Raw genomic sequence first — 25,340 nt, 5'->3', positions numbered from 1 at the left:
ATTTTTGAATGAAAGGGGTTTCTGGAATTTTGCATTTGTATGAAATTTCAGAACTGTTGTTTTCAGTTTGATTCAAACCAAAGACTGAATTTAAAGACTAAAAATCCTGGTTTGCAGTGTAATCTCCCACCTGATATGCCCTCCACTGCTATCCTATCGATGGACATGGGAAGGCTAAACAGACACTCCCACAGGCTGAAGATGTTGCCGTGATGAGACATTCAGGGTGAGTTACAGAAACCCCAACAGCCTGAGTGGACTATGGGCCCCATGTGGAAATAACTTTGGTCCACATCTACTGTTTCTTCTATCCTGCTCACTCCTCTCTACTGTTCACTCTCTTCTGTCTAGTTAGAGGATCTCTTCCTAGATTCTGCACCACAGAAAGGTAGAAAAGAATGAATTGCCCTTCATGAAGTCCATCTTGTCTATTTAGACAACTAACTTCAATTTAGTCTTTACTACAGCAAACAACTGAGAATCCCCTTTTAGGCCATAGTAAGGGTGTCTCATAATAAGGATGATACATGATAACACTGTATGTCCTGTGTCACAGGCTGAAACCATGGGGCTATGATGATGTTTAGAAGGCAAAGCGGGAGGGGTGAGCTGTACCTGTCAGCATGCTTTCATTTACAGTGCACTGCCCGCTGATCAGGATGGCATCACAAGGCAAAAGGGTTTTGCCTTCTTTCAAAACCAGCATATCTCCAGGAACAAGATGGTGTGATTCCATCTCTTGGAAACCTGTAAATGACATATAATGCAACTTTGTGTTTCATGTATTTCTCTGTGGTAAGGGGAAAAAGATACAAGGAACTACCTGCTGAATAGATTGTTAATTCTTTATGACGGCTGATAAACAAAGGACCACAGTAGGACTTAAGTATATAATCTCCAATATTTAGGAAAGCCGAGGCATCAGTTCAGACTGTAGAATTCCTTATCTCCCCAGGAACCCAATCAATAGTTATTGTTCCAATGCACTGACCTAACTGAAGAAGACTGGATCAACATTTCTTACTTTGACTCCATCTTTTTGGATCATGCTTTAAATACCTTGACAATGAACAGCCTTTGCATGGAGCAGTTAGGTGGATTCAAAGCCATTTAATGGCTATATGCTTGACTATGTCAGCACTGCTTTAAGAAAAATTAGTTTGTTTTACTGACTTTTTTTGCTCAGGGTAAGCTCAATTATTAGTGTTTAATGTGCCACAACATGCTTCTGTGAAATTAACTTTATATGCAGAAGCAGGGTAATTGAGCTGAAAAAAAAGAAGAGAAAACTGCTCTAGAAGACATTCGATACTATACATGTTTGTGTTTGATATAAACTGCTATAGAAACAAAACACATTGATTAAAGAAGTGTAGTGAAGTCACCTTCTTTATTTCTGCAGACAGTGACCATGATGTTGTTATGAGACTCAACCAGTCTGTGAAGTTTAATCGATTGCTACAAAGTAAAGGAGAACACACAAAAGTGTTACAACTTACATTATGCTATTTATCCAGTAACAATTATTTCCATTTGTTAGTTGTGGTTATTAGAGGCCTCATAAACCTAGATCTGGCCCTATGAGGAATTATACAATCACAGAGGGAAAGAAATTCCCCACCATAATTATGGAGAATGTGTAAGAAAAGGTTGCAAAGGGAAGCACTGGAATGGGGAAGGGAGGATGTGGGTAAAGTACCACACAGAGATTATGATGACTAGGAGCCCAGGTCACTGCACGGGCAATTGCACAATGTCACAGGACTAAACCTCTGAGTAACTCTCTTAGCACTGTGTGCATATTGCAACATCTTGGCCTTTCCCAGACATTAGAAATAAATCCTCCTTGTGCAAAAAGTTGAGTTGTCTCACCTGTCTAAGGTCATAAACAGTCAAAAATACTGAGAGGAGAGACATGATTATGATTGCAGTGGCATACTCCATATAATCTTCAGCAAACCACAGACACACACTGAACAGCTGGAACACGTAAAATGGATTTAAGACCTGTTTGGAGAGACAGAAATAGTAAAGAGCAGACCATATTTAAATGGCCCCAGTATACCTAGACAGTCCATCCTGTTAGAAAAGGGCTGGAGTAAAAGATATTAAGTATTGTGTCTCCTGATTCCCTTTCTAATTTTCTTAGCAGTGACTTCAGTCTCATCAGATTAGACCATTTCCATCCAACAGGATGACCAGATAATCTGGACCAATAGGACGTTATTTGAGATGTGAATGACTCAGCCCAATCCTGGCTTTGTTTGCATCTTACAAGAAATGTAACAAAGGTGAGAGAAGAGCAGGTTGTACTGTGAGCACGAGGCACATCTCCACAAACACCCTGTTTAGGCCACATATAACCAGTTCCTGTCTGAAAAGATATTGGTATTTTATGTGGTGCTGTGCCCAGAGTCAAGAGCTCATTGGATCTCTCTGCAGCTGTGGGCATGTGCCAGGTAGTGCTGTTCACTCAGTCTCTGCTGATGAAGAGAAAGCCCTTGCCTGGAAGGTTTGATTTCCAGTGCAGCTGGTAAACATTCACTGGCTCTCTTAAGGACAATAAAATCAGCACCCAGGACACAGATACATACAAATACCAGTCAGCCATACATGCATGGGGAGGGAGGATGGGGAATAATGGAGAATAAATGAATTTATGGTGATTTCACGGAACAGCTTTAAACAGGATTTGAAAAAGGAATGTGCCTGAAGAGTGAGTAGCGGGAAGCTAATTCAGTTATAGAATCAATTATATGCACACTCTTCCTCCTTAAGTAGCTTAGAACAAAAGCAACAGAAATGCTTAACCTCTTTGATGAGTAGTTTCCAAACAGGGATCACTGGAACATCAATAGTGTTTGGCCCACATATAACTTTCCTGTAAAGATAAAGATACATCATTTACAGATTCAATAATGACAATGCCAATCAAGAACCTGTAGCTTTCAACATTCCTGAGAGCTTGCTTTGTTCACAGTTTAAAAGCTGTGAGGCCCTTTCTTCAAAAAAAACTAAATGATCCAAAACCAAATAATTCTGCAAAAAGTTAAGGGTGATTTGAATGTACGATTTGACATGAGATAAGATCAGGAACTGGATTTTCAATATTCAGTCAACTAAAGATCATTTCTATATTTAGCATTTCTGTATTTATGTATTTTAAGAATGCATATTCTGTAATTTGTTTAGTGATACAGTCATTTATGAGAATAAATTCAATGACCAGAACTAGTTGAATTAGGAGTTGAATACAATTACATGGAGCACCACTGAAAAAGCAAACACTCAACTTATCTACACTGCTTCACAGAGACTTTCTCTTAATCCAAACAAGAACTACCTAGAGGTAGTTACAGGATATAGTTCTTTCCTGATTGAGAACAGTAACAGTGATGAATACTGAGACATTTCAAAAACTTGGACAAGGAATACGCAAAATTCTCTAGCCCTTTTCATTCACTAGGTCCATGCATGGCTGTTTCATCTAAAACTATGTGCATACTACTAAATACAGAAGAAACTCCTGGGAAGTGCACCAAGAGCAGTGAATTTTCATCTCTTTGAAACCCATATGTTGAGTACTCATGTTTTAAAATATGTACCTGACATTTTGTTCATTGCTGGTGAGACCAGAACCAAATTTTTCATGTATAGCTGAGCAAGTGTGATGGTCTTCTAGGGCTCTAAAATACAAAGGGAGTGTTTTCCTTATGACAGGATTCACAAAGAAGCTTGACTTCCTCAGAAACTTGTGCAACCCATGCAGTGCACTCACCCAACTTTCTGGAATTGTTTTGCATAGATATTCCAGACATAGCGGATTTTTTGTACTTGGATAGTTTTCACCTGCAAAACAAAATGGACAAAAATACATGCAACATAACAAACAAAAATACTCCAGATCTGCTCACTGATCCTCACTGGGGTCAAGTATACATAAGGGAAACTGTATGGAGGGTAAGAAGGGCAAGAAGGCAGGATTGCATAAATTAACTTCCTAGTTAAATTACAGGTTCCAATAAACTTTACAGATCTTTAGGTCAATCAAGTGCAAAGTAGTGTTCTTATCTGCCCATTTTGTGAAGAAACCAATAGTGTCATTTTACAGAATGAAAAGAAGAGATCACTGGTGCTGTGGTGGGTACACTGGCAGTTGGCAAATCCTGTCTTCAGCCAACAACTCTCATCATCTCTCTGGCTTTGAGGAAAGCAGGCGGTTTGGGCTTTCTCCAGGCATGGTGCCAAGTGCTTCACTTGAATAGTTGGTCAATAGATAAGAAAGGCCATCCCAGGATACTGAGTCACTGCTAATGGTAAGCCCTTGCAGAGCAGTTCTCTATTAGGAACACAAGCTGTCATTTATAACTTGCAAAAGGAGTCTGTCCTGTCCTGCACAACAGTAACGAAGCCCATTAGAAATAATGATGGTTCCTATCAGCTGGCACAAGGCAGGGCTATGCACCTGTACACATCAGAGATAAAGAAGTCAGCTCCAGGGGACTCTCCCTACCCAGTGCAATAAGCATTATTATAGGCCAATGAAATCTACACTCAACTCATACACTGACTCAAAATGGAGCAATAACAACAGTCATTAATTTAATGAGGTCTGGAGTCAGGATTTCATGCAATAGAAGCTGCAATATTTGAGATGCTAAAAACTGGAGTGGGAAATGAGGGACTCAACTCTGTCAGAACAGGTCCTTGGACAGCTCTTGGGCACTACACATAACTCTGTGGACTTAGGTAGCTTAAATGGCAAAAATGCTTTATAATTGACTAACAAGAAGGGGGTTTTGCATTGCTAGTGAAGGATTAAACTGTTTTCTCTTTGGAATCTGGTCTTTTCTATCTAGATGTTTAGACTGATATGAAAGTGGTGTTCAAAGGGCCTTTTTTGAGGCTATATTTGGCTTTTTATGTTACTAATTCATGTTACTAATTCAATCCAATGAAAAATGTTACAGACGAGTATCCACTTTCTTCATACTGTGCCAGTTGATTAAACTAGTTGACACTAAACTTTATGTACATTCATATATGTCCACAAAACCCCAGCAGTAATAGCAACAGCTTTGCTCAGCTAAAGTTAGGTTCATAATATTTACTAGAAATTGTTGTATAAATAATGATAAAAAATAGGTAGTAAGCTAGAAATTTATTTTCTGAAAGGGAAAATAGCTCTTTTATGGATTACTCAGTGCAGTGATCTAGTACCCATAATTAAGAGCCATATATTAGCAAATGTATCATTGCATTCTTATTGCTCACACCAATTTAACACATAATGCTAAGCAAGACATGCAACTGAACTGTCTGGTATTTATTCTAAACAGGGGATAATTATGTTTACTCAGCTCACGAGGGACCTTATCATCTGCTTGGATCAATTAATTGTCTGCCTTCTCCCCAATGCCTAAGTGAGATCTCAAAGCTATGGAACTGACAGAGACCAGGATACATTTTCACAGGAACAGTTAACAGAGCAAGACCTGACTCCAGCAAATGTACTTAAAAGCATAAATTGGTGCATACAAAGGCAAGGAAGTGAAATATATTGATGAAACACTTCTGGAAATACTGGTGCACCTCTACTTAAGCACTTTACTGTTCTATTCCCCACCAGCAGCATTCATCCCTATTTTCTTGTTACTATGGCAGCTGTTTCCCTTCAGTTTCCCTTCAGACACAGTCACCCCCAAATTCCTTAATTCCTATGCCAGGAATGATTTTTTGATTTTGAGTTCTGAGTCTTCAGTGCCAACTATAGTGTCCTGAAGCTCTCCTAGTTGTAATGTTGGTTTTCTCTCAGAAATCATAACGATTCTCTCTTCATAACCCACCTCAGAGTAAGACAAGGCTTATACAGAGGTGAGTACAGTTCCCCAAAATCTCTGTCTTCTTTTTCCACGGCTCACTAGCTGGATACATTTCACAGCTCACTTTCACTCCATGACGTGTGGCTGAGATTTGCCATCATTTCCCAGATGCTGCAGGGAATACTTTACTTACTTGAAAACTTGGCTTCATTATGGCTTTGCTGAAGATTGAGTCTTCCTCAGCAGTGGCTGCATAATCCGATCTACTTTTGATAAATGCGGACACAGAGATCCATGTCACAGTCTTACGAGAATAAATCTGAAATTCATCCTAAATGAGTATAAAAGAAGTGTCACAATTTCCCCCCAAACCAGAACAGACTCACTAGTCATCTTGGAGCAAATGATTACAGTAGGCCTTTCTAGAGCACTGCCATAGGTTTTCAAAGGATTAAGCAACAGGAGACTCACAACACCTGTGACTGATAGAAAAATCAGCACAATGGGAACAGAACAACCATTCTGTCAAAATTTGAGAACTGCAAATAATTCAATGACCACAAGTCTGGTGCTTGGCTGATAAGGATGGAATGACAACACCCAGGTCATGATCTAGGACAGGCAAACAGGACAGGACAATCTGAGTTGCAGTGACTGTACTCTAAAGGGAAGATCAAAAGCAACACAGAGCTATGCTGCAAAATGGATGGTTAGTGCCAATACCTTTTCACAGTCACTCCTCAGTTAACACTTCATTGGAAGAAGTGTGTTAGCACCATGCCTCCATTATGGTACCTTAGACAAGCTTTTGCCACAAACTGAGTTCATGATCTTCCTATTTTTTATAAAAACTTTTGAACTTCAGCATTGGAACTGCCTGACAGCAATTGTTGGTAGTAGAGTCTTAGAGATCAGAGCAACTACTGTAGTAAATACCTTCCAAACACTGAACTACATGCATTAAAACCAACTATGAGACTGACTTACATTCAGTGTGTGAGCAGTTTTGCAGATGGAAAAAGCTGATTACCTCAGCCAGCCAGGTTCTGAAAGCAGAGTTATGAAACTTCCATTGGAAATGGGAAGAGTAAAAAAGATTTCTGTACCAAATACAAGTCCTTTTGAATAATTTAAGGATTGAAAAAGAATTTTAATAGTATTTATTTGTGCACTTTTCTACACTGTCCTTTTGAGCAGAATAACATTTTTTTTCTGATATTTATCTTTAATTTAGATTTCAGAATGAGTAGATATTGAGATGTAGATCAAAAAGGAAAGCAGTACACAGGTCCTAATTATTTGAACTAAAGTGAGTCAAATCTCAATTAAAAAGTGAGCTAAGATGCTCTTATATTGCAGTTGCAGAGATGATTATGATGACTTAAGAATGAAGGTTTTTGTGAAACAAAAGATTCCAAGAATCAAGCTGATGGGATTACTTGTATCCCCATTAGCAATAGCCATCACATTTGAAAACTGATAGAATGTAGAGAAACAAATCTGAAATTTTCAAATGCCCAGGGAATAATTTGAGAAAGCTTCTTGATAACAAGAACATACAATAGGATTCAATTCTTGTTTAATTACATAAAGGATCATTTAAAAACTCATTTATTTGAAAAGTGCTTGGCATGGCAAATGTTTTTAAAATGACACACAAGAATAGGCAATTAAAAATGCAAGCTGCATTGAAGGTTAAAAAGGGATATTAAACCTAAAATGCTGTTTTAAAAAAGTAAAACATATAAAACATACTCTCAGCCTATTAGTATGCAAATTATTTTATTATAAAATATTCAACAGGCAGATCTGTAATTTTCAAAACCAGAATTTTAACTGCATGCTGGTCTGCTCATTTAAGAAGGCAGCTCAAATACAGTGGTATCAAATGATCCATTTTTCAATTGCAAACACTGCAAATGCCATTGTTCAGGAATCTTTGAAGCAGAACAAATCAAACTTCTGGAAGCAAAGCAATCCTGCCAGCCCCTGGAGTACTCAGGCTCAGCTGAGATTCAGAATCAAGTCTCAGTTTGCTTCCTTTAGTGTTGCAGTAGCTTCCATGAAATGAAATCAGGGTTTACATATGTTTCAGTGCTTCAGTACAGTCTCCAACAGATAGATACCTGTATTGGGAAACTACTAGTAAAACTTAACAGATTTGAAAGCATTAACTGCAGGACTGAGGTTATTGGACATGGGGAAGGGCTCATAGAAAATGAAAAAATACAGCCAAGAAAACAAGCAATCTAAGCTTGCCTTCATACTGATCCCTCATGACACACTGTTGGACGCTGCTGGCAACAGAGATAGACAAATCTTTACTTTGGCTCACTAGATAAATTTGGGTAAAGAAGGGCATTTTCACCAGGACAGCCAAGTCCAGGAAAAAGTAGGGAAAATGGATCTGCTGGACACTGTCAATCAAACAGATGTTTTAGAATCTAGAGCACAGATCTACAATGTAGAAAGCACAGAGATGGTAGAAGGGAGGAAGAAGGACTGAGAATTAATAACAGAGTCTTGAAACCACAGATATTACAAATTTTATCACCCCAATTTCTTTCAGCTTGTCTGATCAGTTCTTATCATCCATTCCAAACATCCTCATATACAGAATTTGCAGAATACTTGAGAGTTCTTTAGATCAGTGATGGTACACATAAGATACTATTGCAGGAAATGAGCAATGTAAGAGATTTCAGCTAACTGGATTCCTTCCAGTTAACTCATCGTCCAAATAACTATATACTAGGGACTAATCTAAAGATTAAAGTCAGATCTTGGATGGTCAGCAGGGTCAGCCCCAGTTAATACCCGGTGCTGTAGACAGTCCTGAGGACTTCATTGTCACTGTCCAAGCTCGCTCGGCCGTGACAGATGGACCTTAGGACTTAAATGGTAGGGCCAGTTCTGCGCACGCTGTGCCTCACCTAAAACATCCACTGCGCAGGCTCGAATGGCACACCCCCACGTGGGGAGAGCCCTTCCCAAATCTTTGTTCACGAAGTTTGGCCATGCATACGTACATACAAAGTAGCCACCTACTGTTGTTCTAAGCAGAACAATATCTGCTTCTTCCAAGCTGCAGCGGATGCAGTTTACCCACACATCCCACTCTGGCTTCCAGTAAAACAGCAGCCACAGAGCCCCACAGGACAAGATGTATCCAGCAACGCACAAGGCCTTTCGGCAGCTGTGAGTTTTGTAGCCAAATATGTCCTGTACAGAAAAGACAAGGCAAAAATACTATTACTTAAATTACTATTAAATTACTTAAATTACTATTTTTCTAAAGAAATTCCTGGAATACTTTCCCATAATTCACTGTTCTCCTGTAGGTACTGTTTGTTATGTGTGGTACAGTGAATAAACAAATCCTGGAACTTATATTTGGCTTCTTTATGTCTCTTAAACTTGAATACAAAAAACTTGCATCATCCACCTTCACAAAATCTAGATTGCTGTAGCCTAACCAATATTTTATGTAGTTGTGAAACTTGACAAGAATTACATCAAAATATAGAGGTCCTAACATTTAGACACCAAGTTAGGAATGCAGATTTGCCTGGTCAACTTTTTTAAGATCCCTGGGTGAGAAAGCTGAAGAACTTAAGTATATCTGCACTAGAGGAAGATGAGGGACGGGTGCAGACCTGCTCCAGCAGCTGAGGCATCATAAGCACTGCTGCTGCCCTGCCATAGCAGTGATCTGCATTAATGCACCTACATTTCAGAGACAGCCAATGTCTCTGCTTGGTGCTGAGTGACATTATGTGCCTGCATCAGCTGGAGCTGCTGAGCACAGCTTGGCACAGACACAGCCTTTGTAGCTGTTACCATCTTCCATGATAGCTCCAGTATGGGGAATTTGGAGCATACCAATATGCCATTGGCCCAACATCCCAAAATAATAATAACAGTAAAAATAATAACAATAGTAAGAATAACTAATGAACATTTGCAGAATGCTTTACATGTTCATTGTAGCTGTATGAGTAGGTATTATTATTCCATTTTTAAAGCTGAGGAAATAGTTACAGTGAGGCAAGGTGACTTGCCCAAAAATTCAAAGGGATGACTGTCAGCATTACAGTCTAAGAGCTGCAGGTCTTGGTACCATGGCCAAATTTCCTCTCAGTACTGCTAGCAGGGACTTGGTAATCATGAAATGAAATGCATACAGTGAATTTATAGAGAAGACCCAGCTTGCACTAAAATTGGAGATTGCAAGACTATAATTATATCAGGTGACCAGGAGAATTTGCTAACATAAGGATTAAGGGTCCTCAATTTCCTTCTTCCTAGTATATCTGCAGCAGCAGTGCAATCTGCTTCTGAAAATCAGATATCTGTATCCAGAGATATTGCAAGACACATATATAAGGTGAGAAGAAAAGGGCAATGTAATTGGAAGGATGAGTAATGCATAATTCCTGGTTCTGTGCTGGTGTCTTTGCTTGTTATGTGAAACGCAGGCCCTGCCCAGTGGTTCCACACACTGCCTTGGCACACCTGCTCCATGGCATTCTCCAAAAGACACACTCTGTCACCCTAGGTAATCTCCAAAAGGTTTCTAAGGGCAGAATTTGGCAACTGTGGGGGAAGAGGTATGGTAAACTACACAGGGAAATGGCCTGCACTGCTCAGGACCTGGTCATACTACCTGTGAGGTGCACACATTGCATTTTCAAAGGCTTCTATAATCTCTGAGCAGACCAAGAGAATAAGGCAGCTCTGCAGCAGATATAAGGAAGCCCATGGAAGACAGAAAATAGACAAGGTTGCTAGAATGTAATTGGTGTACCAGTCATGATATTATTATTCACATTCCTATAAAGAGGTAAAGGGTCTTCATTCCCCTCTCTCTGGTTGTATCCTTAAGAAAAAGGTTACAGAATTAGTGTCAGCACCAGCATACAGAATAGTACATAGAACAATGTGAACTTACTGTTCACAGCAGTACTAGCAAGATCCACGTGCTTGGATCCAGACTTTACAGATTGTCAGCAAGGCAAAGAAACTCCCAAGAAGGAGATGCCTAAGGGAAGAACTGTTAACATACCTTCAAACTTCCTCTAATATATGGCTGGACCTTGAATAACTGGAATAATAGTTTCAAATCAGGATGGGCATGAATATCAGGGTGGGGAAGAATAAGACTGCTGCCATGTGGATCTTACTTCTGCAAGTGAATCATCCCTTTAATTTTCAGCTTTTGTGCCTTACACCCAACATCTGAGAAGTCAATAAGGCTGTAGCTAACACAATTAAGAAGGGGGAAGCTGGGTGCTCTTCAGGTGATTAGCAGTCATTGGGATCATCTTCTGTTGGCAGTGTTCTTCTCTCCTGAAATGCTCAATGATTTCCCAAGCCTGGTATGACGACATAACCACAGAGCTAGTGCAGACTCTGTATTTTTCTGCCTAGGAAATCATGCACCATGACTCTTTGAGGGCATGACCTGCATAGGAACACAAGTGTTTGTTCAGGTTTGTTGGTTTGTGTCTTGTTTCTGAACACAGCTGTTCAGTAGCTCCACAAGGAGTAAGATGGGAAAGAATAAACATCAGATGTTAACTGCCGTTTCATATCTGGATGTCCATGAAGCCAAAGCAAAGCATTTCCCATGGTTTGAAAATGTCTGGACCAGGTTACCTGGGCCACATCATTCAGAAGTAAATCTAGGCAGGGAAATAGACTGAGCTCCAAACCTCTCTTGTGCCAAAGTTCCCTGAGCCGGAACCTTTCAATACTTAACTTCAGAACAGAATGTTCTGTTAGGCTGAGGAGTTTTTCCTGACCCTGTGCCTTCAGCTGGAAGGATTATAGCAATGAATGCTGCATTCATAAAAAAATTAATACATGGATAACTCCTTGTTGAAACAGAAACTTCTCACTTGTTGAATAAGTCAACAGCGGAATTCTTCAGAATTCTCGAAACTATTATCTTCTCCAAAAAGAGGTGAATATTAGACTCACAACAGAAGTATTCACAGTGTGCATGAAGAAGGTACAAACAGGCATACACATGATGCAGGTTTATTCAATCATGTGAATGATTTACAGTAATTAGCATTCAGAAATTCTTCAAGCTTATTCAGGATTCACTTGACCTGCACTACAAAGATTTCCAAGCAAATGCCTGTCCCCTATGGCAAACAATACTATCAAGGCTGGCAGAAGTCTTGGTGTTGATGTCACCGGTAAGAACATGTCTGTCAGGTTAGTTTTATCTTGTTACGGAAATAACTTTTGCTGTGTTTTATTTCATTGCACAAAGAGGCTGTGTTGATGCAGACATGCCTCTTTTGAAGGGGGTCTGATGAACGCAGATTTGGACCTTGGCAACTTTTCTAATACATGAGCAAGTTTTTAGAGTTCAGTGAGTGGCTTTGGCATATATAACATTTCACAGTCAAATAATCTGGGTTCTTGAGGGCACCAGACTAAGAGACAGTGCAAAACAAAGCAAAGATTAACTATCTGTAAAACTCCAAAGGGCTTCTCGTTATCTGATAGGAGGTAACAGCCTACAAAATAGGCTGATATACAGTGCTCATTTCATTTCTATAGAATAATTTTTAATAAATTGTAGTGTATTGTAAAATTTTGTTTCTTCATCTGTTAACAGCTCTTTTCTCTTGAGACTCCCAACAGTCAGAAGAGTGACTGTAAAAAAATGGTTTGACTTGTGAGTGAATGGTTTAGGGAGGGACTCTGAATAATTGGACAGAAAATGCTGCTGGACCTGTTCAGTTCCCAAGAAAGGTTCTTAGCTGCCTTTACAATCATACAAAGCCAGTATTCAAGGGCTTATCAATCTAGTTTCCAGCAAGTCACATTTAAAAGAAAATTTGCCTCTAGCTGCCAGTTGATCTTCACAGCAGAATTTAAGTGCAAAACCAAACAAATTCAGCCACCCTTTTCTTTGGTGAAAACAAAGCCTGTAGCCGTCAGTAGGAAGCCTAAACAATGGCTGTGAATGATCGTATTTCTGGCAACTCAAACACCAGGTACCGTCTTACAAACAACCTGTTTCTATAACAACAGGTAATAGGATTAGACTTGAAAGACTGGTTAAGATTCACAAGGAATTTAATAATTGAATCCCATTCTTACCATCCAGAACCTGTTTCATTAGAGGTTTGTTTCTGTTCCCTCTGAAACCAGTAGAAACATTCACTATTGTTCCATTAGCAAGAAGGTTGTACCTTTCAGATTCTGTTTTAATTTTAGAAGTTAAACTTTTTCAACTCAAAGTATTTAAAATTCCTGTATTAGATTCCCTTCAGAATTTTGGCATCCCAAAGTAGGCAGATGGCTGCCAATATTCTGTGGTAAACTGGGGTTCACCAGCTAACTGACTGCAGTTCCCCGATTCCTTCAGCCATAAGCTACAGGGGAACACATGCTTAAGACAGGTTTCTGGCAAATCCTTCTTGAAGCATTAGCCTGTCAAAGTCTATAACAATCTCGTACACTGCAACCTTAAGCTTCACACTTTACGGTCTGTGCAAAGGGAATTACTATTCCCAAGCTGTACAGAGAAGAGCATCAAATTGGCAGAGGGCATAATGCTACATTTTTCCTTCCTCTTCCTATTCCACCAAAAATTTACTTCTTGAAAACACCTTCAAGTAGATTTTTTCCTGAAGGGTATCATACTATTAGCCCTGAGGCAAGCTGCTGTGTCCAGAGTGCTCTCACACTACTGAGTTCCTTCTGGTACTACAAATGGTTATGGAGAGAGACGGAGAGATTATCTCATGCTCTGGATGTACTTTGCTAAGTTTTAGCTGAATACCAGAAGAGTGAACTTCCATTCAAGCAAATGTTCTCCAGCCACAGAAAGCAATGTCAAAGACATACACAAGATTGCATAGGGTAGATTTCCTACCCAGTCAGAGTGATTACTCTTAAATCCAGGACTATCTGGCATCTCAGCTGTAACAAGAAATGGAAACACTGAAGAAAACTTAGAAGCATTTCTTCTCATTAGAGGTCCCTTGACTTTCCTAAGCAAATTGGACAGCAAGTTCAACACAGGGAAGTGTTGCATATCCAGAGTTCAAGTGAACTACTTGCTTGCTTTCAAAATTACTTGAACTATTCCACTCTGGAAGAACTGGCACTCACACAATATCAGCTGTTACATTATTATACCAACTGATTTGATTTTGTTTGAGAAGTCAAGAACTGCTTGTTAGTAATTAGGTTCAGGTGGATTAAACCAACTGTTGAAACAATGTCAAAAATATTTATCATGGCTTTGAATTTAAAAAAAAAGATGTTGCAGTGTCACTGAGATATTACTTGCCACTGCCAGTTGCTGCAGTTGCCAGTAATTTAAAATACACTATTTTAACAAAGAAAAAATGTCTGCACATAGTTCTCTTTACCTCATGTGTTCTCCTTTACTCCTCTGCTTAAACAGAGCCTTCTTTGTCTGTCTTCACAACTGTTCTCACCAACATATTATTTCCTCTTTTTCTTTCACACAAATACATACATTAGCTCTTCTCTTTTTCTATACACGTTTTTTCCCACATCCTCATACATCCTCATGGATATCTTCCTTTATCTCATACTCACACCTTTTTTCTCTCTTACATATATGTAGCAAACACATCCACATTTCTGCCTAATCTAGCATAATTTGGCTACAGTTTTAATTGCACTTACTACTCTTTATCAGTCTTTTTGCCTTTTATTTCCATTTGGGAATCTCAGGTGAATGAACATTGATCATGTTCACTGCAGGCATGGAGAGCATGGCAACTGTGAGACACTCTGGATTCACAGTGGAGACTGACTCAAACCTCAGATTCACAGTGCAGATCCCTGGGCACCAGATTCAGGGCACATGGACTCAGTATGATACTGAGAAGCAATTACATTGGGACAACTGGCTCCATGCAAGCACAGCTTGCGTGTCCCAGTAGCGCACAGCTGGAAGTGGACATGCAGGGTACAATAGTGTGACTGTACACAGCACCAGGCAAGCCACTTAAACCTAATTAGCTCAAGCTCAGTTCCTGGCGAGAGCATGACAGGGTGTTTATGGTCCTAGAAGGACAGAACAGGGTGGAGCACAGACCCAGCAGCTGTTTGGAGCTGTGGAAGAGTGGGACATCAGCACCAGGGCTAGAGCCAGCAGTGGGGTGCCGCCAGCAGGTTTAGTAACTGGGCGGCAGAGCCAGTTGGGTTCTGCTTTGCACTGAGCTAATTAGTCCCCACCCTCGGAACCAGTGCCTTGTGCTTCCTGCACTGCTCAGTTCATGCTGCTGGGTGGCTCCACCAAATTCTTCAGCACATCCCAAACTACTCAGGTTTCCATTACACAAAATGTGGCATCTCTCCTTCCTTGAATGGCTGGGAGAGCTGTCTGAACAGCTATATTTGTCTCTAGAGATAAAAAATGTCTGTGTTTTAATATGACATGGTCTCTTTTTCCTAAAACGTAATTCTCGGTAAGGAGATTTTGAGGATTTCTTCAGGGTTTCTGAAAGTGAACAGTCGTGTCTGCTTGTAAGTGACAACATTTCAATAGCTTTGCTGGGGCTGTTATACACCCAGAAATCCTGCAGGCACTCTCAACAGAGCTATGGTGGCTCTGCAGCACAGGAATTTTGAGAAGTGCTGCATTTACCAGATATGTATGAGAATTGTTGTTGTACAGCTGCATTGTGGATCTAACATCTCCAACAGAATATGTTAGATGGACAGAAATCACGTGAACAGCTGGTTTGTAACATTTAGTAATGCCAAAGCAGCTAAGAAATGCTGAATTCACTTCAATCATGTACTGGGATTATTATTTCAGAGGAGTGCCAGGCAGGATTTGCCAGATATTTTGTGTAAGATAGGATTTACTTCCACATGTTACAGAATGCATGCAGACATACTCCTTCCTAAGAAATTCTGGAAAGAAATAGGGTAGTTCTGTGTCTAGGAATCCGGATTTATAAAGGTGCTTAGGCTGGAACAGTGTTGCCAATTCAATAGACCACATTCGTCAATAATTTATGCAAACATAACACATCTGTTTTTATGTTCCAGAGCAAGTCAAGGTTTCCAGTTCTCTAACTGGAGCTGATCCTGGAGATTCAGCTGTCAAATGGTTAGGGACACCACTGCAGCCCATCCCTCAAGCTCATATTAGACCACATCCACCTACATTTATAAGACCATGTCAACAATCTATTGAGCCATCCCCTGTTGGAGGGGATAAGTAGTTAAATCCAGTGGACACAGCCAACCTGATTTTCTTTCTGCTAAAAAAATTATACTCCTTTCTGTTTGTTTCCTCTATGGGAACACTCTAACCAGCCATAACTCAATTACAATCTGTAGCATTTTATTGCAGAACACCTGCCGCCTTCCACTTCATGCTGAGAAAGACCTAGACAGAGATAAAACTCACCATCTCATTCTCCTCTCCCTGGTTAAGCTGTGCAGAATGGTTCTTGTCAGGATTTTCCCCCATGAAAGGATCCTCTGGAGACTTCCTAAAGGACCCTCAGGACAAGTCTTCAGCATAGTGTGCTTGAACTTCTGCATTGAGGAAGTGCTCCAAGTACACACCTTCCTTTTAACTCTGCTGATGTTTGAAGTATGGAGCTCCTCCCTCTCTTGGGTTAGCAGGTAACATTTATCCCTCCTCCCTCCATTCTGTTGTTGGAGTTTTGCAATTGTAAGGGTATGTGCAGAATTCACTCAAAACCACAGCAAGATAGAAAAAGTTCAATCTCACAAATGTTTGCCATAATATGACTCTGGGTCATAACTCTGATAGGTGCAAATAAGTGCTGTTGGCATGAACCGTTTAGGGGAGGGCAAGAGGAGAGTATTTTTTCTTCATGAGATTATGGAATCACTGGAGACCAGGAGTGTGTCCAAGTAAGAAGGAAAATAGGCATTGCTGTTGTTAGCACTCTTAGCAACCAGTCTGAACTAAGTGTCCAGCAGTGATCCCCACATATGCCTTGGAAAAAAAAAATCCAAGCTCTGGAATTGTAAACAAGGGGTCCCAGTTTGTGCAGGTGGATTTAGACACGGACTCTGTGTCAGGATCCAGCCATGTAGGATCTGTAAACCAGGTTGTTCATTCATTAAATATATCATGGAATACCTTCTGACCTGACCATATAGCTCTGGGAGACATCACTGAAGTATTTAGTCCCTCCTGGGGGAAACTGGAGTTCCCCACTGTTCTTAGTGAGATGGATATAGATGTCTCTGACCTTCAAATCACAGCCAAAAGGAAGCTGGCAGGAAAACAACACAGAGGGTTTTACCAACTCCTTTTTTTTTTGCTACTATTGGGTTGCATTTGTTTATTAGTCTTGTGATTCATTCCCACTTCACTACTATTTCCTTGTACTTTGCTACTTTTTAAGAAGTTACACAACAAATATTTTAGGAATGAGGTCAGGAAAGGAAAACCTGTTCTTCCAGCAAATATGTTAAGAAAACTAAAATATTATTTATTGGGAAGCTGAAACAGATCAAGAGGTACTAAGCTAACTCCTGTTCCTTAGTGCTTTACTTCCACAGAGCACGGACTTGTTCAAGTCCCAGGTATCTCAAGCACCAGGAAATGCCACTGCCTGTCCTCCAGTGGCCAGGCACAGAGAAACTGAAATGGGAGAAATGCAGGAGACAGAGAAGAGAAAATGAGGAAGTTAAGTCAGTCAATATAATAAAAGTTGCATTTTGCTAATAATGTGAGCCAGGACGGACCCGCAAACCAGGTGTGCACAGCACAGGGACAGAAGTGTTTGAAAATGCTGGAAATGAGCAGTTGGCATTGGAGCCATTACCTGGCCATGACACCTACCACACTTCCAAAAGAATCCCAGAGCAGAGGATGGATTGAAAAGGATATAACTGTATTAAGCTGTGTTAAGGATGATTTACTGCATAAGATCAAGGGCAAATAAGGTGCTCTCTATGACCTAGCTTCAGGGTTACCCCCTCCTTCCTCCCACTGCAACTCTGAGACTCATTCTGAGCCTCTCAACTTTTCATTTTGTTCTTTTGAGACCAAGCAAAGGGAACTCCAGATATTATGAGCCACAATTTTCAACTAAAACTTAAATAAAAAAGAATGCATTGAAGTCCATTTCTGATAAACCTCATTACAAAGGAAAACTGAGCATTATTACCTAGAAGCTATGACAGACAGGAAACAACTGCAAATGTACCTTTTCTAATGCAGGCTGACAATTTTGGGAAATGACTCATTATTTTGGGAGGTGCCAGGGATGAAAACAGGAATGTCACACATGATTTTTTTGCCTGGTCAGCTTTTGCTGCTTTCCCAAATATCAGCCTTGCTCCTTCTAGTGCCTGTAGCAGACTAGGGTGCAGCAGAGGTCCTTGGCTGCCCTGTCACAGAGGTGAACCAAGGCTCATACAATCTTTTCACTATTCATAGGTTTATTCCAGCTCCAGTTGACAATCTGTGCCCTACAGAACACCCTTATAAGGGTATTTATCTTTGCAACTGAAAACCAAGAATAATCGCTCATCATATTTCGTCAAAATCTGGTAATCCAGATTCAAAGAAGATGGTGACATTTGTTCATTTCCTTAAGCAGATTCACCATCTCCTGGAGAAAACCCCTCTGAAGTCGTCTGAATTGGAACATTTAGTTATCTGATGCTCTCTACTGTTCAGAATAAGAATTACTCTCCATTTATGTTTATACATAAAAAGTTATTTGTAACATGTCCTATGGATTATCATCATTCTTATTTTTAAATTGAAAATTGCCTTAAAAAATCAGACATAAATAACAAATACAACTGGTCAAGCCAAATAAAAAAGCAAAGGTTATGATTTAAAATTTAGTCTCTTAAACTTATAAGTACATAAATAGTTGAAAAGTAGGCAAAGACAAAAGCATGTGCCTCATCTCATCCCAACAACTTTTATCTGTCCTGAAAATACATGTATGCAGTACGTCATCCTTGCACAACTTGTTTTTCTTTGAAAAAATCCCACAATACAAACAGAAACGTGACCTCTAAAACACCCCAAAGCTCATTTTCTGTTTCTCAGCATGACACACACAGTTCTGGCCACATTACAGAAAGGAAGCTGTGAATCAACTGCTGACAGTCCACAGGACAGCGCTGAGAAGAATGACAAAGGATCCTAAAATAAGGAAGAGGGAATTAAGGTTGTTTTATTTAGAGAAAAGGAGGGGGATCCATGATCCCGGTGTGGGGGATCCATGATCCCGGTGTGGGGGATCCATGATCCCGGTGTCAGGGACCCCTCATCCCGCTGTGCCGGATCGCTCATCCCGGTGTCAGGGATCTCTCATCCCGCTGTGCCGGATCCCTCATCCCGGTGTCAGGGATCCCTCATCCCGCTATGCCGGATCCCTCGTCCCGGTGTCAGGGATCCCTCATCCCGCTGTGCCGGATCCCTCATCCCGGTGTCAGGGATCTCTCATCCCGCTGTGCCGGATCCCTCATCCCGGTGTCAGGGATCCCTCATCCCGCTGTGCCGGATCCCTCATCCCGGTGTCAGGGATCCCTCATCCCGCTGTGCCGGATCCCTCATCCCGGTGTCAGGGATCCCTCATCCCGCTGACCCGGATCCCTCCCGGCTCCTCCGTTCTCAGCGCGCAGACCCCGCGGTGCTCCTTCAAAACCCTCCCTCCCTTGCCGCCGCTGCTGCGCTCGGAACCTTTGGGTGGGGGGTGCAGTTTCCGGCCGGACGGGCCGGCAGGACCGCGGTGCCCGGAAGCGGCTGCCCCTGCCCTTGCCCGCAGCCGGGCCGGCCTCCTGCGGCTCCCGGGCCGCTCCCGGCCCCTCCCGGCCCTCAGGATGTGGCGGACACGGGCGGCGGCGGCTTGGTAAGCGGGACGGGTCAGGCGGCGCGACGGATTGCTGGCGGGCCTAGCCCCTGCGGGGGAGGCGGAGCCGCACGGCGACTCGGGGTGCGAGTGCGGGGTGGAAGGCGCGGGGCGGGCCCGGGGCTGTCACGGGGCGCCGGTACCCCCGGGCAGGGTATTCTCCATCCCTCAGCTCCCCGGGGACCTGGGGGAGGCGGTGCATGTGGAAGGAAGCTGCATCTCCCGCATGCCCGCCCTGGGAAGCTCGGGCCGCCTTCGTGTCCAGGCCGTGTCCGACCCTGCGTCCAGCCTGTTTCCCACCGTTCTCCACCATTCCAGACAGGATCAGTGAAACTGAGTGGCCGGCACGATGTTCCTTGGCAGATGGCATAAATTCATAGAATGGTTTGCGTTGGAAGGGGATCTTTAAGATTGTCCAGTTCTACCCCTGCTTTGGGAGCAGCAATAGGAAAATAAGCGTTGTCTGGTCCTGAATGAGAAAATACAACAGTGGGTTTTGTTGGGTTATGTTTTCTTTGTAATCACAGGTACAACGGCCCACTATTTCTGATGTTAACAAGACGTTCATAATCCCAATGCAGTGTAAGAATAGTCAAGGCCTGTAATCAGACAGGTTCCAATGGCAGAGCTAAATATGTCTGGAAGGCTAATATTTGCTGTTGTTAAAAACAGCTTTCCAGAGGCTTTAAATTAGGGACTCATTAAGTACTTGATTTAGTAGCATAGTTTTGCCATTGTTTTCAATCTAACTGCACTGTTCAGTGAAGATCTCAAGGTGGGGATTTTTGTCAGTATTCATCAAGAGTTTTTATGGTCAGGAAGAGAGAAGAAAGAAAGTGGAAGTTTGGTATAATGGAGGAGTGGTGGGTGTTTTTAATGATTATAAGGTTTCGTATGTGCAATTAAAGCAGGCTGGGTTTGATATATGCAATAACACTCAGAAGGCCATTGTTGTTGATCAAATTCTTGCCATAAGACTGTGTGGTGGAAACTCAATTTTTCCCTGTTTGGATGCTGCCAAACACAGCATGTTCTACAAGAACAGCCACAGAGAGGAAAGTTACATAATATTACACAAAATGCCTTTAGCCCAGGTGACAACTAATAATGAGGATTACCTGCCACAGCATGTGCTGCCACATGGTCTCTGCTGAAAATATTAAGTATCTGGGTGATAGTGATGACTGCAAAACAAAATAAAGAACAGCCCAGTCATTGACTTGGCTTATGCAGCTTCACCACTCCCTGTCTTCAAAAGTGGGAAATAAAATAATTCCAGTGTTTAGGCATTTTCATTATTTTATGGGTAGTAACTACTTTTGCATTGGCACTGTCTGCAGTTAATTTCTGAGCCTCTTGTGATTCCATATCAAAGAGAAGAAACTGGTTACTAGTTTAAGGATTGTTCTGCTCCTGCTTATTAATCTCTTTCTACGTACTAAGTTCCTTCTTGCCAAGGCACAGCCTTGTAGATAGTTTAATGTAGCAGCAAGCCCTTTACAATCAGTGACTTAGGAATGAGGACCTGCAGAACAGTCCCTGGAGTTCTTTTTTTAAGCTTTCCTTTATGTTAAAGGAAATTTCTAAACATAGACCATGGCCAAAACTGGCCTTTTAGAGAGGAAAATACTTCAATTCATGTAACCAGCTAAAATGTAATATGATTTGCTTCTAAAGAGGTGAGTTAACGGTGTGTTGAAGAACTTGGTTACTTAGAGGTTTTACTTCTTTCTTCCAGTGTCATCTGCCGGAGTCTGGCAAACAGCAGCTGTGGAGTGAAGAGAAAATCGCCACTTCCAAACCTGCATCTTGTTTCCCGAAGAATACATCATCCCTACTACCCAAGTTCCAAGTTTCAAAGACCTCCTTTAAGGATATCCACTCAGCTGTTCTCTTCTCTTAATCATCTTCCCCTTCGCAAAACAAAACTTTTGAATGTAAAATATGGATACCAATTCCACAGGAACTTTTGGCTGGCTAGACTGGCGTCAAGGCTTCTCAGAATTCGCTATCTTATATTGGGATCTGCAGTGGGAGGTGGTTATACAGCTAAGAAGGTATTTATCTCTGGAAGCTATTTTATACATTTTGTCTTTCTTATTACATACTTCAAATCAGTAGTTATTGGTATAGCCCAGAAATACAAAATGTCATTGTTTGATTAACTAATGACAATAAAGATGAGTGAATATGGAAAATATTGTTTAGAGAAGTACTAGAGATTTTAAAAGATTCAAGTATTATTCATATCTAAAGATGGTGGGTTAGTGTGTTTTATATGTAGGTATTACTTTTCCATAGGTTGCTCATGTGCTTCTTTGTGTGCATTTCTATTTCACCCGTTATGTTTTTTCCTTTTTGTGTTAGACGTATGATCAGTGGAAGGACATGATGCCAGATCTCGATGAATATAAGTGGATTGTTCCTGACTTCATTTGGGAGCTTGATGAACTGATCGACTTTGGTATCACAAAAGCCATGATGTTACTCTCTCTAAAGACTGGCATGTGTAGAACGTAAACATAAGAGCATAGGCCCTCAGTAGATTCTGGGAGTAACTTTTTAGCTGTAATTTGACTTCTATTTTTAGACTTCCATGTGTGTCCCACAGAGGTATTTGTATCAGTATGTTTGTAGGAAGAAATGAAGCATAGATTAGCATGGATTTTCCATAATTCGTCTTTCTGTTTAAGAATATTCTTGGTCTTTTCATAAGGCCATGTAATCCCATTATTGAAAGAAGATTTGCAGCGTGATCAAGGGGGCTTAGGCAGGTTTTGGTAGTATTATGCCTGAATGTATTATTCTTACTGTATGAATGACACTTACAAGTGAAGATATAAGTAGATAAATGAAAAATGTGTGAGTTAAAGACCAGTTGAAAACGCAGAATAGTGAACCTCCCTGTCTACAAAATTATCTTGAAGATACAGAAGAAAAGAAAATGAAAAGTATAGACTCTTGTTTTCCTGAACCTTCAAATTATAGTAATTGCTTATATGTATTTTCAGGTGAAAGACAGAAATCTGAAAAGCAAGCACTGACTTCTTATAAATGCAGGGTGGAAAGGTGTTATGAACATTTTACTGTATAAAATGGTTTGGGGTGGAAGGGACCTTAAAGATCATCTGCTTCTAATCCCATGCCATGTATGAGCATTGCATAGATAAATACAGAGATTGAGTAACTGAAACAAATGTTTTCATGTTCTTATTGCTAGTGGACTTGACATTTTTACAGTACTTTAAAGCTAATAATTTTCACTTTTTTAAACTATTAGAAAACCGGCAATCTATGAAATTTAAAACTAAGCTTTTCTCAAATGTTCAAGATGTGAGCAAAGTTAGAGTTTTGTGTAATTTTGAAACATCCTCTACAAAGTACATGAGAGAATAATGTATGAAATGTGGTGAAATGCAGCACTAAGTTTTAGGCAGTTATAAAGTACCTGAGGCAACCAACTTATCAGGAAGTTCAAAGTCTGAAAAACCAATTAGTTTTTCAGATCTCGTAATCTTTCCCAGCAGTAGTGGGGGGAGGTACATGGGGAAAGAAACTTCTTAATACTTTTTTAAAAAAAGAAAAAAAGTGTCCTGAAACAGTTGCCAGGTTTTACAGCTTCAGCCATTTTTGCTCACAAAAATAATAGAAAAAGCCCCTGTTCACTAGTTGTTGTACTGTTTTCCTAGAAAAACTTATCAAAGCCCTCCCTGATGCAGATGACCTTGCCAAACTTCTGCCCGACTTTGACAAGATTGGAGAGAGCTTCGCTTCACTGAAAGGATTTCTTTCTCCTGGTGAGAACAGTTTTTCAGCTTAATTTTGAAAGCATAAGGTATTCAAGATGAGGGTACAGGTATACCCTTAGGCACTAAAAGAAAGCAGATCCCAAAAAAGTTTGTTTTCATTTAATATCTTACCTGAAAGTTATGAACACAGGTAAGTGCAATGTATTTTTAAAAGCAGGAATTCTAGTAGCACATATAGAAAACCAAAATGTGAAATTGAATAGAAAACTAGAATTCTTGTACAAACTCTAAACTAACAGATTGAAAGCTCAGTTCTTTCAGTGAGTCAGAGAAGGTGGATGTGACCAGCTAGAACTTGGTGAGAGTGGAACTGGACAGCAATAGTATCCCAGCTCTTACAGGAGAAAGGAGTTGGATTATTAAGAATGAAGGTCCTTTTTACTGCAAGTATGTGAAATAAGCGGTTTGTGACAAAGGTGTTTGGGTTGAATGATGTTTTCCATCTGGCCATGGCCCCAGAAGAACTTGCTTGGAAATTTAGATTAGGTAGGGGCTGTGTTTCAAAGGAATAGATAGGAGTTTTAAATCCTTCACAAAAGATACAGGGATGGTCTCTATTCAGTGTACCCAGGCAGTAGCAGGTTTAATGGTTTTCATGTTTTGGGAGGCTTAAATGAGACATTTCTATCAGTGGGCTTTTTAAAACTGAGAAGTTATTTGACCGTCGTATCAGACTTGCTGATGAGCACAGCTCAAAACTTCACCCAGTCATTCTTGTAATAAAGTGCAAGATTATTCCTATTTCCTACCTTAGTGATTATCAAACCAAATAAATTTGTATCCATGAAAGATGATATATGTGAGGTGTTACTCTTCTAAGTGTGTTTGTAAATATTTTCATATCAGTGGGCGTAAAAAATGTGGTTTTGTTTCTTTAAAATACTGTCAATGGCAGAACTAATTTATTAATCTTACAAACTCAGCAGGAACCTAAGTAGGGACAAGCTCAGCAGAATGACAAGTAGATTACAATCTCCTATATATTTTGGCTATTTAAAATTTTGACAGTTTAAAGTTGTGTTTGTCTTGGCTGGTATTGTGAGATGTCACCTATTATTTGTTATCATACTCACACAGTCACAGTGGCCATTTATGATTGTGTGGTCCTCCAAATGAGACAGAGATCCCTCTTCTTGATTTTGCATTTTATTTTGTGTTTATAATTTTTATTTCCCCTCTTCTGCTGATTTTTCACAGGTTACAATTTGGTTAGTGAAGTCATAGGAGCTTCTGATCTGCTTCTGTTGTTAGGTGTGTAAAAGCCCTTTTTCCTGCCCTTAACCTGCCTTTTTAAACCAAACTGTTAAAGCACTACTATACTAAGAGGAGTGAATATCAATAGAATTTGCAGCAATTTAATATTGATTTACAAATACATTCTATTTTAAAAATAATTCATTGAATCATAGAATATGCTGAGTTTGAAGGAGCCCATCAGGACCATTGAGTCCCACTTGTGGTGCTGCCCAAGACACCCCAAGAATCATAACCCAGGAGTCATACCATGTGCCCGAGAGCTTTGTCCAAGCACTTCTTGAACTCTGTCAGGCTGGGGGCTGTGACCACTGCCCTGGCAGCCTGTTCAGTGCCCAGCCACCCCCCAGGTGAAGACCATCTTAGATCCTCCCCTCTGACAATGACGAGATGAATGATTGATATACCTGTGCCACAGTCCTTAGCAGATGCCTTTTATTTCAGGCTTTTTCCAGAAGCTTCTTCTGAAAACTTATGTTACTACAATAGGAGAGTTGGGGGTTTTTTTCTTTTTCAATAGCACCAGTGGAGTTTGTATTATCATCCTTCTGTGTTTCTCAGAAAGAGTTAATTTTACAATA

The 25,340-nt window shown here is 40.6% G+C and overlaps 2 protein-coding genes across 6 annotated transcripts in view; one reads left to right on the top strand and one right to left on the bottom strand.

Moving 5' to 3' along the window:
- Window positions 1–16,337, bottom strand: part of LOC139676797 (probable cation-transporting ATPase 13A4) — a 40,524-nt gene extending 24,187 nt beyond the window's left edge. The window contains exons 1-9 of the mRNA XM_071566124.1: window positions 16,249–16,337; window positions 8,871–9,044; window positions 6,016–6,153; window positions 3,779–3,849; window positions 3,606–3,686; window positions 2,812–2,881; window positions 1,873–2,007; window positions 1,386–1,458; window positions 616–747 (exon numbers count right to left, since the gene is read on the bottom strand). Coding sequence (XP_071422225.1) covers window positions 616–747; window positions 1,386–1,458; window positions 1,873–2,007; window positions 2,812–2,881; window positions 3,606–3,686; window positions 3,779–3,849; window positions 6,016–6,153; window positions 8,871–9,044; window positions 16,249–16,311 — 937 coding nt within the window. The 5' untranslated portion in view covers window positions 16,312–16,337. The remainder of the gene's footprint in view (window positions 1–615; window positions 748–1,385; window positions 1,459–1,872; window positions 2,008–2,811; window positions 2,882–3,605; window positions 3,687–3,778; window positions 3,850–6,015; window positions 6,154–8,870; window positions 9,045–16,248) is intronic.
- Window positions 16,338–19,572: 3,235 nt separating this feature from the next.
- The window catches only part of OPA1 (OPA1 mitochondrial dynamin like GTPase), a 50,628-nt gene continuing 44,860 nt past the window's right edge, over window positions 19,573–25,340 (top strand). For 3 of the 5 annotated variants that reach the window (XM_071567073.1, XM_071567070.1, XM_071567071.1), the window contains exons 1-5: window positions 19,573–19,696; window positions 21,435–21,753; window positions 22,064–22,160; window positions 23,386–23,493; window positions 24,703–24,756. In XM_071567073.1, the coding sequence (XP_071423174.1) occupies window positions 19,668–19,696; window positions 21,435–21,753; window positions 22,064–22,160; window positions 23,386–23,493; window positions 24,703–24,756 (607 nt within the window). In that variant the 5' untranslated portion in view covers window positions 19,573–19,667. The remainder of the gene's footprint in view (window positions 19,697–21,434; window positions 21,754–22,063; window positions 22,161–23,385; window positions 23,494–24,702; window positions 24,757–25,340) is intronic. The other 2 variants (XM_071567074.1, XM_071567072.1) reach the window with 1 other exon arrangement.

The sequence above is a fragment of the Pithys albifrons genome, chromosome 11, assembly GCF_047495875.1.
Source record: "Pithys albifrons albifrons isolate INPA30051 chromosome 11, PitAlb_v1, whole genome shotgun sequence".
Classification (NCBI taxonomy): domain Eukaryota; kingdom Metazoa; phylum Chordata; class Aves; order Passeriformes; family Thamnophilidae; genus Pithys; species Pithys albifrons.
This window is presented reverse-complemented; position numbering and strand designations above follow the sequence as displayed.